Below are 16,669 nucleotides of genomic sequence, written 5' to 3' on the forward strand. Positions count from 1 at the left end.
TAGTATGTGGCTGGTGCTAGGAGTATGAAGGCAAAAGGAAGGAAATGATGCCAGCAAAAATCTCAGTGGTGGTGGAGAAAGCTAACTGGATGATGTGTGGTCAGTTCAGGTGGATTGATTTCAGACGGTTTGTTCCAGGAATTTCTTCTTTATGTTTGCCAGCAGCTTGATGTATGTATGTACATCCGTGTTTACCCAGCAAAACAAGCTGAGTTTGTTTAAACAGTTTAAATAAATGGTTTGTATGCCCTTGGTTGATTTTTGTCCTGATTAGAAGAACAACTTCTAGATGGAAATAATATAGGTGAAGTAGCTCAAATCTTTACTAAACAGCTGTCACAGGCCTAGTCAATACTTCTGAGCTTTGCTAACATATTTTTGTTTGATTGATTAAGGCTGTAATTTTTTTTTTTCCTGTTAAACATGTGCCAGAGCTGTGCTGCGAAAAGAACTCTTCTTCCAGTTTAAGTACGTGTACAATGAGAGCACAATGCCAGGAGAGAAGACCTAAGCTGTAAAAGACCAGATGGATGCAGGCAAGGCTCTGAGATAATAAAGGAGGGCACAACTGAAGGGAAGTTAGTTGAATAAAGCCACAGAGGAGCAAGGAAATTACCTTAGTATATGAATACTGAGGGAATGCAAAGTTAGAATAATTAGAGCTGTACTGTGGTTGGTAGTTAAAATGAGGATCAAGCCATTTGCAGAAGCCTTCTAGAGAAGCCTAATTACTTGAAAATCAGTTTCTAATCTTACAAAAAATATATTCTCGGATAGCGGGAAGTCAAGATACAGGGCCCTGCTGGTGGTTTGCTGTCCCAGTGTCTGCCAGTGTAGACAGCCAACATCCCCTCTTCCTGTCAGCAGCTTGGCTGAACAGTGGGAAATCGCCTATTTTTTTTTTTTTTTTTAACTTTGCTAAGCAGAACAGACATGGAGAAATGGGTCTGATGGGGGAGCTGTAGTATTTTTTTTTTTCAACATTCTCAGCTCTGTAGTTTGAATAGAATCTGTATCCAGATACATACTAGAAGTAAGAGATGGGAAGGGATGCAAATCTGAGTTAATCTAATAACCCGGTGAACTTCAGGAAACAATGATAGAAAATGAAATAGTAATACAATACTGAGGGGAGATGTTGCAGCCAGTTTTGTAAACGTGTTGTTTCAGCTTTGGGGGTAAGTGGTGTTCAAAAGATGGGGTATTTTGCATGTAAGGGATCAATTATCCTTGGTATTTTGAACAAAAAAGTATGCTTTTTCCTGTGCTTTCAGCAGAATTGCCTGAAATGTTCAGACTTGTAGAAACAAGTTTAGAGGTCACTTATTGTGTGTTTGTATTATTAAGCCCTATCTAAAATCCCTTATCAATTTTGTCACAAATTCAGATTTAGTTGTAACAAGTAGGGGAAAAAAAAGGCATGTGGCATACAGAAAGTGTGTATCTTTTTTTTTTTTTTGGCGAGTAACATCTGAAAGTATACTGGGCTTTTGTTGGTGACTGAAGCTGTGTGAAGAGTCATGGCTTAGATCCCGTAAAGGAAGATTAAGTGTGTATTTCTGGTGCTTTAATTAATTACTTCCGTTGGGACAGTTTAAGACTTCATAATAGTAGCTAGCTCATGTATATCATTTTTCATCATTAGATCTAATATCATTTTGTAACGAGATAGAATTAAGATACACAGGGATGTCCATCCTATTACTGGATACTCTTTAAATTGAGGAAAAAAATGGAAATTTCTTTCTCCAACACAGTTAATAAATGTGATGCATTTTTATTGTATTGAAGTTGTATGTACAAACTGGAATGTATCATTACAGATATTATTGCAAGTTTTATGAATCTGGAAAGCAAATGAACCAACAATGTCCTGAATATAAGTAAAGATACAAACTGTAGAGCCATACATAATTACAATGCCCCAACACAGTGCTTAAATTTAGTTTTAAAGAGAGAATCATTGCTGATGTCTTTGGATCATTAGTGAGTGTATGCAACCCCTGCTCTGTTTTAAGGAACACAGATAAGCCTTTGGGGAAATAATTAAAAAATGCGTAGAGTTGACAGGCCATCTTACGTGTTTTAACTTCACTAAAGCTTGCTTCTATCTGAGGCAAGCACAAGAAAAGAAGTGCTGTTTGCTTCTTCTTTTTGTCTGGTTTTGTTGCGGGAGGAACACATAAATATTCTTGAAATAATTCATACATAACATTTTCAGTTACAGTTCAGTATCCCATAACACTTAAGAGTGACTCTACGTCAGGGGAAATAATGCATGCATAACTGCATGTTCCTCAGTGCTGATGTGGCTATCACTGTCAGTCTTTGGTGTGTGAAGTCACTCTCGCTCAAATGTTTAATTCCATCTTCAGGCATCTTAATGGCTGTTGTGATGGACGGACACCTGGACATCCCCATCAGGCTTCTGTCCCGCTGTACAGCTGAATTAGCTGAGGTTGCTCTTCCACTCAGTTATATCGATCTTAAACCAGCACAGTGCAGTGGAGAATCAAGACCTCTGAAGGATATTTATTCCAACAGTTTGCAAGTAACTCGTGTACTAATGGAACAATGGGGCCTCAGTACATGGGATTATTTTGCTAATATCATCAGAGGATTTGCTTCTGCAAGTTATAGTAGTCCATCAAGTGAGACCCTATTACACACTCTTTTATTAAGAGTGGCATTCAACCACAAAACAGTAGCTTCTAAAAACTAGTAAACTGTTTTTTTCTTTCCTCAGTGAATGTATGCTTGAGTGATGCCAGAAGCATACTAAAGTTGTAATCTGGTATTTAAAAAAACAGCTTTCTTGGCTAAATATTTTAAGTAATCTTATTATCTGGAATTTAGGTTTGAATTTAATATCCTACAATCTACTCATCTGGGTGCCTTTTTCAAATGTTTCCCACTAACATTTATTAATGTTCTTTTTGGCTTTTGTAGGTGGCCAAGAAAAATAACAGCAGCTTGTTATGCTGATAACCCTAGTATTTTCAAGGAATTACAAATATAAAACAGGAAAATGCAAAGAAGGAAAATGGACAACCTGTATAATAGAAACACACTGGTTTTGCAAGTACTGATGCAAAATATAGGCTTCCAAACGCCTACTGAACATATATACATTCCCTGCATGAGAAAATAAGATGCTACATGGTACTTGAAACAGGACCTTTTTTTAACATTAAAAAAAATACACTTCATTGAAAGTTAACAAAAATAACTTAAAATTTTGAGAAGCAAGACAAGTCCTTGTTCGGACGGAAACTCCATTTGCCTACGTTTTGCGTAAAGTAAGGCTATTAGCCTAAACTGGTGGCTTTTCCAACTTTTTTTGGCTAGAAGTCCGTAAAACATGTCAGTTGACTGAAAAGAGGGTTCCTTTCTTAATGACCTTTTGTCTGCGAATCCCTGAAACGCTGGTTGAACATCACTGGCGCAAAATCTATCCTCACAGACTGGCGAGTTTCTACAAAATTGGGTTACAACAGCATCTAAAGGCAAATAACAAAGCTGAGAGTTTCTGAACGTTCTTGCTGCATCGTGGCTTCAAGTCATACTCTTAGTTAATTTTAACACTTTAGTTTTATTCTTTAATCTTGAAAAATAAAATGAGGCACTAATATGGTACTGCTTGTTTGTGTCGGAGTACCCCGGCACTTTGGTTTTCTGGGGCTTGACACAATGAGCCAAGGGAAAGGACTATTTTTGTGACACTGACAGTTTATCCTCTGTGTCTTACGGACAAACATGCAGGGTAAGATCACTAATGCAATGGAACAACTTAATTTCGATGAACTTGAATGCTGATACAAGTTTCCTACTATGCATTTACTATGCAGTTTACAGTACCTACTTAACATTCATCTGTTTAGCTGCACTGAGCTCCATGCCGGTCTTGAATCTGAAAAAAACATCACTTGAATCAATGGGAGTTGTATCTGAATGCAGATTTTCATCTAAAAATACTTAAAAGATTTTTTTTTAACCTGAAATAATAGAGAGGCTTAAGTGGGTCTCTTGAGATTTCTGTAAAGAAAGATGTAATCCTTGGATAAAAAAGAAAACAATATACCAAATTCAAACCTAAAGCACTTCCCCTGCTCCCCCTTCTACAGACTCCCAAAAGTATGATTTTTAAAACCGTATGTTTTAATGACTAACTACTCTTTTGAACGCAATATTAAAATAAATAAGATAGCATAGTACAGAGAAACATGCCTCCAAGTCATATAGCCATTGTGCAACGAAACCATTCCTCTGAAGATGAAGCAATATCATTAAAAGAAATAAGTTATTCTATAGGCAATTTACGCTTTGATGTTTTTCCAATAGTTCCTTTACTAGTTTCTCCAAGGAGAAGAGATGTTCATCCACGTCTTCTGGTACGAGGTTTCTCATAGAGTTAGCGAGTTCAAACAGGTATTCTGTGTTTCTTCCGCTGGGACCAACCGCATTAATAATCTGTTCAGCAATTTCTTCTAGAGGCGCGGGACCAAGGTAGTTAGGGTTATCGCGAGTTCCAATGTACAGTAATACATCAAATGGTTTTATTGATGAGTCTTTTGGATAGAAAATGACAGTTGTAGTCCTGTAGCCTCCTTTCTCTCTGAAATCTAGGTATGCCTTGACTTCACATTCTTTTCCAGCTGGCAATCTGTAAGCAACACCCCATACACACCCCTGTTGAAGGACATAAGAAAAGAAAAACCCAAGCAGAGTTTAAAAGCATACTCAGAAATTAATGTATTTGTTTAATTTCGGTAAAACTTTCTTTGCATTTTATCTTCCATTTTCAGTCTTGTAACTATTTCTAAACTGTTCTTATAAAGAGTCCCATATTAAAAGGGCTGATCTATTTAGGAAATTTTAGATCAAAATAGCAATTATGCAGATTGATCCTCCACCCTCTTCCTGATGCCAAGGCCTGCCTTATGAAACAATTTCTTGTTGCAGTTAAATTTGAAATAGTGAATAGCCTTTGTGGGCTTCTGAAGACTGACTATTAAAGAGCTGGTAGGAAGGACACACAGTGTCTTCCTGACCTCACAAAGATAACAGAGTGGAAATGAAAATTGTAAAGAGTACCAAATTCGATGTAATTTTGACCAAGTCTTGTCTCTGTTTAGTTACATGTTCAGTTTTAAGGATGCGGGTGTCACTTCTGTCACACACATTTGGCAGGAGGAAGGTGGTAATGCTACTGTGCTGATACTGAACCTGAGAAGAAAATGCTGGGATAAACCTTCAGTTTGCACAACTGGGACATAGCCAGCTCCTCAGCAAACACTGCTGGGATTAATTTCATCACTGTCTTAGTAAATCTGATTATTTCTTCATCATCCTCATGGATAAAATCTCTGAGAAAGCATTTAACTGTGGTGTGAATTAGTTATACTCCCTTACAGAGTTTTGTATGGGCAGATGAGTGAGATCTGAGTAGGGACAGATTAACAGGATGTTGTTGGCTTTTGTTTGTTTTGTTGTAAGTAGCACAGGCAAATGGTTACGGTCTGTTATCCCTTACAGGCTACACACTGTTTCTTACGAATGCTGCTTTAAACTAAACGATAATCAGTTTTGTCTACTGCCAACATCAAATGTGGGTTCTTCCTGCAGTGAAGCTGGTACACACATCAGTGCTACAGTAATGATGACAAAACAATTAACTTTTTTTTTTCCTTAAAATGAGACCTTGGTATTTAGTCATAATAATGGTGGGGTGGTGACGTTTGTTATTGAGAGTTAGTTTGGCAGTCAGACCTTAACAAGCAGGTCAAAGGCATTTCATTAAGAAAAAATGCACAGGAGGCATTTCCTATGGCACCCTCTGTAGATGGCCACACCATTACATGTGCTGCTGCCAAGAGCAGCCCTGGGGAGTACAAAAAGGGGTCCTTGCTTCCCCTCGGCTGCTTGTGGTGTGGGTTTGCTACAGCTGTCTGCATGGGATGCAGCAGCGCTACGCCTGGTCCCTTCTGCACGTGCTGTGCACTTGACTTAAATCGGCCACGTAGATGTACCTTGTGGGTAGGAAAATCTCTGCAGGTGTGGTGGGAACAGGGGCTGCGTAACACTTGGTTGAAGCAGGCAAGTGCTGCTAGTTCATTCATTTTGTTTTCAGTGTAGGGGATCCCTATTTCAGATGATGAAAAATTAAAACCCGGAAATCTGACAAGCGCACAGTGTTCCTTTTCAGTGTGGTTTCCTCTTAACTGGTGCAGAAATGCAGATGGAGCAAATTAAACTAACTCTCCAAGCTAGACGCTTCCAAACTGTGCTGTGCCTATCGCCAGTGAAAAAGGATGCATGGCTGCCACTGAGCTGAGGGCTGGCAATGCCAATGACAGAAAGCACCGCTGCTGCTGCTGCTGCTGCCACCACCGTGCTCGGGGCAGGGGACATAACAGCTGCAGGCTGCTGAAGTGGGGTCAACATAAGGTTACCTTCTGAAGCTGCAGAATGAGTTACTGGAATTAAAGGACATTACTTGTCACAGTATTCGGTGTCTATGTGTGAGGTGTGATTATCTGGCTGTACCAGATTCTGGAGAAAAGGGAAAAAAATAAAAAACACCAAACAAACAAAACTGGTTTGCTAAGGGGAAAAAAGTTTCTATGGCAACAAGTAAGTTTGCTTAACAATAGAAACCGAGTGACAACAAACATAACCATTCTTTGTTTATATGGAAGTCTGTGTAACATAATGGTACCCAGCAGTACAGCAACGTGAAAAAAACTCTTACTAGAAAGGTACAGAAAATCACAATGAGAGACAGTGCATTGCATTTTGCTGGTTTTGCTAACTGCACAAACAGATGAACTTTACGATTACAGTTAAACTTACCTCTATCTGTGGCTGCTATTTCGGGGCATAGGTTGATAAGACAACATTATCATAACCGTACAGATAAGCTACTGTAAATAAAAACTAACGACTGCCAAAATACCCATCCTCCCTGTCTTCCAGCCTTGTGTTGTGTGGCCTTGCTCCAGCCCTGCTCCTCACCTGCTCTGGAGGCAGCAGTACCTGCAGGGACACACTCCCTTCAAGCGTCAAGCAGCTGGATGGACACGACCATCACAGCAAGGCACCTAACACAGCAGCTCTGCTGCACTGAGGGTCTGCAGGGACTGGGGGAGCACCTGTACCCAAGGTCTACCATCAAATAATCTCCCAGGGCTTCCCAGCCTCATGAGTCCTGTCCTGGCTGGTGAGCAGTCCAACCAAGAGCTCTCTGGTGCGTAAGATCCCTAAAAGTAATGTAGTAGTTGTAGTAGCATGCAGTTGTAAAGATAGGTTCATTATTATCAAACAGAATTAGGACTGGGTAAAGGCAGAAAAATCTTAGTTTTCCTACAACTTACATGACTGAAAGCGTAGGCCTGGTTTCACCTCTCCTCCCTCTCACAACCCAGACATTTCCCTTGTGCTTTTCTAAGTGAGACCCAAGTAACAAGTTGAAAGATGAGCAAGAACAGTAGACTCGGGCCAAAGATATTTTTTTCCTACACAGGAGCTTATTTCACGTTACGTAGAAACTAAATGTAGAGTTGTGGCATTTAATTCCTTAAGCATTTTATCTCTGTAGCAAAAAATAAGGCAAAGACATCTCATTTTTAACACTAGTATTATCTTGGTGTGTTTCAGTTTTTATTTTGGGAGGCTAAGATTGTGGTTCTAACGCAACATCTAATGTCTAATATCAGTGTGTCTTCAGCGCTGTAAATATGCCGCTGGATAGCTGAAGTGACTCTTCAGGACAATACTTAAAAATTTACCTTTCATAATAACAGACCGAAACTACTTCCAGTTGCTTAGTTTAGACTGATGGATTTATTTGAAATAATGAATAGTCATTGGTGTAGCTCCAAGGAATTTTGAGAGAACGTTTCACTGCAGTAAAGATAACTCAATTATTGGGTTATAGAGAAGCAAAATTAACAGAGACTTACTACACAGGCTGGGAACACAATAGGACAGTCTGTACACTACAGAGACAGGAGTACTGTACCTCAGGGTCTTCAACCAGAGTCACAACTCTTCCAGGCTAAAATTAAAAGAAAACCATCATTAGTTCAGTAAGAAGCTTTCATTGTAAATCACTGATGACAATTAATTAAAGCAAAACTATGTTGAATGCACCTTCCTCAGTCACGTTGCTTCTTCTCAGGACTACGCTGTATTTTTTTCTCTATAATGACAGTGAGGTGAACCTTCTCACTTGTAGACAAAAAGTTTATACACAGTCATGGAAAAGAATGTAACATCGAAATCTAGCTTGCATACCCTAAGCAAGGTACTACCATTTCTGGTTTGGCTTGCACTAACTGGATTTTAGAAAATGTTAATTATACGCTGTGACACATGGCAACTCCTAGGTTTAAAAGCACTGTGCAAATTAGATGGTTTTGAAAACATACAGCAAAGAAATCTGCTAGTAATTTTTAGTAAGACGAAACTCTTTATGTTAGTATTGTGTTACTCAAAGTTGAAAAAAAAAGGGGGGATTGTGCAGAAGACTGTTTTCCTCCTCTTTTCCACCCCCAGCTCCTTCTGTCTTACTGGGCAGAGGGAGGATACCTTTAGAATGGCTTCTTTTTCCTATGAGTAGCTTGCAGGAAGAGTAGGAAGCCAGTTTGTAAATACAGAAAAGATAATTAATGATTTTTTTTTTGTATGACCTGGAGAATCATAGAATATCCCGAGTTGGGAGGGACCCACAAGGATCAATGAGACCAACCACTAAATAACAGCATTTTAAAATATAAACATAAAACACTGTGAGGAAATTACTACATCCGTAGTGTAAAATTGCTGATTTTAGCATCAGATCAGTGTGCAAGTGTCTTTGGTTTGATGTAAGGGAAAGCAGAGACGCTGCCATTCATTCAATTGTAGTCTAGGACAGAAATTAATTTTCTTAGGAGCTACAAAGATAATCTGAACTCGGTGTACATACATGCCTTTCACTTAGTTTTTGCTAGCTTTCATTCTTCTACTACTACATCATTTCAGTCTTTTTCTGACTCATCTGTAGTAGTTTCATTGACATATCAGTGCTTTTCTGTTTGCTTAGTCTATACCTGTATTTCTCTCTCTCACACAGTAATAACATAGGTCTTCGCCTTCACTAAGCCTTTGGAAAGCCCTACTTTCTTTTCATAACAAACAAAATATGAAATTTAGTTTTTACAGAACACTTAACAGATATCATCAACTATAGATACTATTTATTAAATGTTGGATCTTTTATAATCTTAAAGGCTGTTTATTTATAAGCTCTGAGGTGCTGTATTTTTTCATTCTCATGCCACTCTTCACCCAGCTTCAGCCATTTGTTTCTGATCTGATTGATAAAATAAGGCAACAAGACTAAGAAAATACTAAAATGATTGCTATTTGAGTACATTGAGGAAACAGCTCTATACAATTAAGCAAGATAACTGAGGTGTTTCTTTATAAAAAGCATGACATAGGAAATGCACATGTTCATCTTAGTCTATTTGAAAACAGTCTCAATCAATAAATTACCTGGAGCTGTTTTGCTGTCATTCAGTTTTTAATCTCAAAGGAAGCTAGTTAACACACTGCACTAATAATAGTACTGAAGGGCTCACCTTGAGTTATGCTAAATATATCATTGACTGTTTATTTAGAGAGTGCGTCTTAACGAATCTCGTCCGGACAAGAATACTGAACTCAGTCTAGGTGTTCTCTCTTTTAATAGACGGGAAATTCTGATGATCAAATGTTTTGCTAAATGTTTTAGGTTTAACAAACTGGGAACAAACACTACCAAAACTGCCATAGTTAGATAAAGACCCATGGTCTGTCATCCAGTCTGTTTTAGGCTCTTTTCCGAAGTACCTGATGCTGTTAAAGAAACACATGCACACAAACATTTATGTAAGAAGCTGTTGGTGGGTATATATGCATGCATGGGTATTAGCACAAACAGGAGCAGTTCATCCACAATACTTTCTCCTGACTGTCAGTCACAGCATTAAAACCTATACCTAGGCCTTACTGTCTTAGCTACCACAATATCACTTTTCTACTTATTTGCCCAGTTTGTTTTAAGCCCTTTTATATAGTCTCTGCCAAATCTCATGGCAGTGAGTTCTGCAATTTAAATACGTATTTTATTAGTTTTGTTTGTTCTCTTTTCCTTGAGCCTTCTTTCCTGATAATTTTAAGTATTTCTCATTCTGATACTAGGAAAAATAGTTGATTCTTGCTGTCCATTCACTTTCTCCATACATTCATTCTTTTACGATGCAACTCTCACTCCTGCCTTTTTTATTTACCAAACAGAAGAGTTCATTTGTCTTCATACAGAAGCAACCTCTCTCTGGCCGGGATGACTGACCCTCTCTACACACTCACACATATTTCTGTCATCCAGCCGTGCCGTAATCATTCCAAGACAGAGTATCTGGTACTTCACAAAATTGTCAAGATACAGCTGTGCTTATTGGCTCATGCGCTAGTCACCCTCCCCCCCAATTATTCATTTTCTAATGATTCAACATATAAGAAAAGCTGTCTTTACAAGAATAAAAATAATAAAACTATCCATAATGACACTGAGTTAGCTTCTCAGCTCTGACAGATAATTCAGAATACGTATGTGTGTACGTATATACATATGGCTGTTTTCTATATGGCCATCAGCTTCTTCCATAGTCGTTAACACTTCTCTAACTTGTCTTCTCCATAGTGGTCACTAAGAATTTGTAAATTGTAGATTAAGGAGACATTTTGTGATGTGGAACCACTTTCTCTGTATTACCAGCAATGCCTGTATCTGAAGCCTAACTAATAAATGTAAAACACTGAAACAGTAAAGTTAAAAAGTTCTGAAAGCAGCGAAGTACTGAGGAGTAGTTCATCTTCAAATTGGCTGTGTGATGAAAGAACAATCTGTTTGTCTAGGTAAGGCCAGGATATGTGTTTTATTGGTTTGTAGAGTCTGTCTTGCATGGAACTGCCTAAACCAAACACCATTACAGAACCACAGGTATTACCCTTGCCAGCTGAGTAAAGAAAGTAATGCATCTGTAAATGACTGGCTATATAATATAAACCAAAATGATTTCTGTTGTGCCCAAGGAGTACTGCCAAGGGCAAACCTCCTAAATCAGGTGTCTTTGAGAAATTCCTATCAGTTCTGTGCAGCCTGCAGTTCCTTAGGTCTAGCTGATGTGTCCTATGAAACTGAAGTAAGATCTTCCATGGCCATGCTAGATTGTTTTCAGTGGTACCATAAAGTGCTCAGGTACTAAAATTACTGAATATTTACTGATTGAAGAATCAATTAGTTTTGGCATCTGGGTGTGAAAATAAGGTGGAATAAAAGGGAGTGTTACCTTAGAAATGATTTTAGTTTGATTACCTCTTGAAAATTTTCAGAAAGGGGAACAAAAGTTTGCTAGTAAGTAGGAATATAATAATTTGAAATGGTTTCCTTAAAGAACAAGATCATTTAAACAAAGAGGAGCTTTTTGCGCTTCATTTTCCTGCGCCTAGTGATAGCATAACAGGAGCTGTCTGTCCATCCTCCCCTAAGCCCCTTGCTGGGGACATCCAGTGGAGCTGGGGTTGATTTCCAAAGGCTGGCAATCCTGGATTTTCACTGCCCCAGAACAGACAGTAGAGAAATGCAGAGGCTAGCAGGATCCTGTAACACCTTCACAGTGAATCTTATTTGGACAGTTTCCTGATGGGACTTCTTTTCTCCATTTCACATTTAACAAACTAAAAGCCCTTCATCATCTTAAAACAATTTAACTGTAAGCTGAATTACTCTGTATAAACTTGGTAACCCCATGTCAGACTGCACATGTGGGAGTCCCATGGGGGTTAACAGCGGGCAGCAGGAGCTAAATTAATCATGTCATCAAGTTTCCTTAGTGTTTTTTTTTTTTCCCAAAGCAAATCCAAAGGTTAGCTACAGAGTCTCTAGCAGATCCAGATACACACCGACAGCCTGCATGTCAGAGCTGCCACTGCACCAGGCAGCAAAGCTGGGGAGCAGCTACAGCAAATGGGAAGGGGATTACAAGGAGAACCCGCCAAACTGTGCTGTTTGCCTGCAGAAAGCTCTCAGTGTGGTTTGAACCATATTGTACTAACAGTGGTTTCACACTTCAGCCCTTGCTTGTATTTGCACTTCAGTGCTGTTCCTATGGTTTACAGCAGGACGAAGAACTTGTCTCACACGAGGAAAAGGGCAGAACCGAAGCACGCAGTCCTACCTCAGCACTGCTCTGAGACGTGGCTCTTGTTACCTTGTACAGAACAGCCGTGAAAAAAAACAGGGTCTATGGGCACACACGTCTCCGGGCTCTTCAGAGAGCTGCTGAACGTTGTAATAGTTCAGATTAATGCATCTGGGTGAGATTATGCCCCCACATTTTATATTAGTTGAGCAAGTCTGAATAATTTTAGCAAATCTTGAAACCTGGGAATGTTTTAGGGAACTGGAGCAGTAACAAGAATTCAGTATTTTTAAAGTATAAAATTAGTAGCCTAAGGAACTGTAGATTATTCTGATACTGTTGGAAGAAAAACAGAACTGTTATGTTGAGAATCTCTCAAACAATGAACGCTAAAAATACAGTTTGTGAATATGAAAAGCTGGTTATTTCAGAAAAGGAGCTGGGATTATTATCATAGTGTGAGCTCTCTGCTTTGTTATTGGAAAAAGAGAAAAGTTTAACATGTTGGTGATGTTTTTAACACCACTCTCTTCTCTCCCGCCCCCCCCCCCAAAAAAAAAAAACAAAAAAAAAACAGTTGAATATAGAAAGTGATTACGCAGGAATCACACTTCAGGAGATTTGGAAACACTGGAAAGTCCAAGAGGTGACCAAAACCAGCAATGCACAGGTTAGAAAGCCAGCCTTACTGGATGAGGTTTAGGAAGCTTTGAACCTTATTTTTTAGGAGTGAAAATACTAAGATACGCTTTGATTATATTGTATTAAAAAATACACAACTTCCCCCTCATTCCAGTCTGAGAGGTTTTATGTGAATCAGGCAGGACTGTATTCCTGTTGCCATTTTTTCTAAAGCTTGGAGTAAGAAATCTGAATTTGCCATTTATGCAAACAACCCTTCTTACTTACTCAGGTCTCTCTAAGCCAATGGCTCTTTTTTTCAGGGAACACTTATTGCCTGGTAAGATTCAAGCGGCTTTAAAGTAATGTTTGCACTAATCCAACAAAAATCTTAAGTAGAGCTAATGCATAAATTCAGGAATATTTTGAAAAACAAAATTCTTTTTTTTCTGCACTCTGTTCTTAAAAAACTTTTTTCTAATTTATCATCCTGTAAACTACAAGATATGGCACCACAATGAAACATCACTTTATAACTAGTTAACCTTCTTACTACAACATAAGTTGAGCAGTTCAAAGTACAAGTACAGGGTCAACTGAGTTTTGCACTAAAAGCTTGCAGCCATTGTATGTAAAAGTGCTCTGTATGTTTTTGTTGCGCTGACCGTGGAATGTTGTAGCAACTCGTGTTTTCAGGAGGGCCTTTTTTAACTTGCTGGCTAGAATTTCAGTGCTGTTCTTTAAAATGCATTAGTATCGAAGGACCAGTTTCACTTGTAGTTCACCCACAAGAGACGTCATCTCCGATGTCACAGAGGTTTTAATGATTTTATAGCAGCGATTATTTGGCCTGGTTAAATGGGAAGTCTCCACGGTGTGCTTCTCAGCATTCACTGAGGGAGCCTCTTTGCCTTGGAAGTAACAGCAACAATTCACGGACTGCAGCAATGCAAGAGGGCATTAACTTGTTTGATTCTGAGAAAAAAAGTGTATTTGTTAATGCTAAGTGTTTCTGTAAACAAAAATAAAATGTATTACCCAGTTTGCATAAACAATAATGCGTTGTTTCTAAACAGAAATAGACCAGTGCATGGGCACTGTTGGTTTTTTTGTTTGTTTGTTTTAAGGCTCTGTATGCTTGCAGATGATGGTTCTGGGCATGACCTGGGCTGGGGCAGAAATACAAAGAATTAAGCTTCGTGGAACAAAGGTTGTGCTAGTTGCTAGCAACCTGGCATGGCCATTTTGCAAGATTTTCCAAATTTGCAGAAACACACTCTGGGTATCCCCTGAATTTCAGCTAGCCCAAAATAAGGTAATACAGTGGGGTCTCCAGGGATACCTGCAGAAAGGAAGAACTTGCCTGTGAGGGTTTTATTACTTTCTGAAGCGCAAAGAGAGGACTTTCTCTACCGATGTAAAAATACTGCTTTAAAGCCTGGCTTCCCAAGTTCAGGAGGCTTATGGATCAGCCACTCTTATGCCCCACCTGAACAACATTTGCATGTTTTTTTCAGGACTCCCAAATTCAGGAAAGGAATAGAAATGTCACAGCGCTCACACAAACACAGTTTGAAGAGGGATGACTGGTGAGTGAGGAATCAGGGTTCCTACTGAGAAAGCACTGGGCTGTCCAGCCAGCATCCCCTCTTACTCAGCCACGTGCAGCTGGAGGAACGCTTACTCAGAGTGACTTTGTGCTGGTAAGTACTGTGCAAGCTATTCTGTGGTCTCTGAGGTGGTAATTAGTGCTAGTTGGGACTAAATTAAAATTTCTTCCACGCTACATGTAGCATGCTGTTTTATTTATGAAAAGAATCCTTATGCTTTTGCTAGGGGTGCTCTTCCAAAATTACATTCCAGCTTTAGAGTGGAGTCACCAGGGCCGACAGCTGCTTTAGCAAGCATCAGGAAAACAAGTTTACACTATACAAAACCAACATTCAAAGTAGGTAAATTGTTAGAGAGCTGAACCCAAGTATCAGTTTCTGTACATATATGATCAGTTTGCATTTCTGATGACTCAGCCGTGAGCAGCATCTGCAGCTGTAAATAACATAGTCCTGCCACATCAAAGGCATTCATCTAACCCACTGGGTGGTTCTGTAACCTATTGTTTCTTTAGCATTTGTCGAGCCATTCAGAATTACGTGAGGGCGATAGCCCCTGTATGGGGAGGGTGATGCAGGCTCCCACAGCAGAGAAAAACTATTATTCTCATGCCAGTGGCTAAAAACTACATATGTTCCAATGAAATGGGAAGTGTTTGCTTCTGGATTTTTAGGTTTTTGGTAGTTTTTCTGACCAGTAAATAAGCTTCTTCCTTCAAGTAAAAAAGTAAGAAAGATGAAAAACAACAGCAAGGTAGCTACTCAGGTGCACAGGTCTGGCCTTCACTTACCAACCAGCCTTTCTCCCCAAAGCCAGACACCCACACCATGCAGTATTTTAAATATTTAGAATATTTTGATTAATGTCTGTATAAATGAGTGAGCAGCACAGTTATTTTTCCACTATTAAAATGGAGTGATGGTTATTTTTGTTATCATTTTCCTGTCAGAAGTTCATTAGAAGTTTTTTTCATTGACAGCAGAGAATCCAGGAGAAAATGAATCCTCAAACTTTCAAAAGTATGTAAAAAAAAAAAAGGGGGGGGGGTCAAACTGGGGATATTTATCCCGGGTAGCTGACAAGGGACGACCCGAGTGCCTGCCCTCGGCAGGCATCAGGTGCTGCCCAGGTGCACTCGTCAGGTAAGAAGGAAAAGGTCCACGGACAGGCGGCACAGCCGCGCTCCGACGGGCGCTGCCGGCCCCCGGAGGCGCAGCAGGGAGCCGGGCTGAGCCGTGCCGAGCCCGGTGGGGCCGTTCCCCAGCCCGTGCCCGCGCTGCGGGCGGACGGACGCAGCCCGGCCCGCCGCCGCCTCACCTTGCCCGGCACGCCGCGGTGGTCGGTGCTGCCCTGCCAGAAGCGGCGGCTGTAGCCGCGGATGCGCCCCACCATCTTCTCCTCGAAGGGGAAGTCCACCTTCCAGATGAGGGAGCCGTAGCCGAACACCCACATGGCCGCCGCCCGCCGCGCTGCCCCGACTGCGGGCGGGGCCGGGCCGGGCCGGCCGCGGGGCCTGCGCGCTGCGAGCGGGGCGGGCACGGGGGGACGGCACTGGGGGGTCCCGGCCCCCAGCCGCGGCCCTGAGGCCCGAGCCACCGCCCCCACAGCGCCGCCTCCCCGGGGCAGGTGGCGAACGGGGCCCCGGAGCGGCGCCCCCACGGAAACAGCGCGCAGAAGGCCCCGCGCAGCCGGGCGGCGCGGGCGCGGTTGGGCCGGCAAGCGGACCAAGAGCCCCGGCAGCTTCCTGACCGGCTCCCTGTGCCCGCGGGGCGTTGGGCTTGCAAACGCGCCTCACCCAGCGGCACCGCCTCCGGCCCGTCTGGGAAGATAGCGAAGCAGCCTTAGGTGCCTCAAACTGAGGGTTGGAGGCCAGCACCACACGCTTAGGACGCGCCCGAGAATTCAAGAAACAGCAAATGGTAACGCATAGCAGCACTATCACCCGCTTTACAGCTGTATCTGCACCGAGGCGGTCATTGTGCAGAAGTGATGCCATGATGTGGGTTCCTTATGGTTCTTATGGGTTCCTAGGTTCACCTCTTCCTAGGTGATGCATGCTTTTGTGAAATCTCAGACTGACTGATGTGTGGGGAAAAGTTGCGGTGTATTGCAGAGTTTATTCTCTATCATGTTTCATGTTTTGTAGCCTAAATACTATGCTTTGTGCTCAGAGGTGGAGTAGGTCTAGAAATTATTTTTTATTTAAA

At 40.9% G+C, this 16,669-nt stretch overlaps 2 protein-coding genes across 7 annotated transcripts in view; one reads left to right on the forward strand and one right to left on the reverse strand.

Annotated features, from left to right (window-relative positions):
• ASB3 (ankyrin repeat and SOCS box containing 3) overlaps positions 1-16,669 on the forward strand; it is a 32,090-nt gene that overhangs the window by 1,626 nt on the left and 13,795 nt on the right. For 2 of the 6 annotated variants that reach the window (XM_080587571.1, XM_080587575.1), the window contains 2 exons: positions 6,976-7,246; positions 14,369-14,554. The gene's annotated coding sequence lies outside the window, so the exon portion shown is untranslated. Of the gene's footprint in view, positions 1-4,747; positions 7,247-14,368; positions 14,555-16,241; positions 16,382-16,439; positions 16,462-16,669 lie in introns of those variants that run through there. The other 4 variants (XM_080587570.1, XM_080587572.1, XM_080587573.1 and 1 more) reach the window with 4 other exon arrangements.
• On the reverse strand, positions 1,765-16,016 carry CHAC2 (ChaC glutathione specific gamma-glutamylcyclotransferase 2). Its single transcript, XM_080587578.1, has 3 exons — positions 15,780-16,016; positions 8,021-8,056; positions 1,765-4,689 (listed from the first exon to the last, which is right to left on the reverse strand). The coding sequence occupies exons 1-3, from the start codon at positions 15,912-15,914 to the stop codon at positions 4,306-4,308; spliced, it is 555 nt and encodes a 184-aa protein (XP_080443704.1). The 5' UTR covers positions 15,915-16,016; the 3' UTR covers positions 1,765-4,305.

This window comes from Anser brachyrhynchus (genome assembly GCF_964034855.1).
Source record: "Anser brachyrhynchus genome assembly, chromosome: 3".
Lineage (NCBI taxonomy): Eukaryota > Metazoa > Chordata > Aves > Anseriformes > Anatidae > Anser > Anser brachyrhynchus.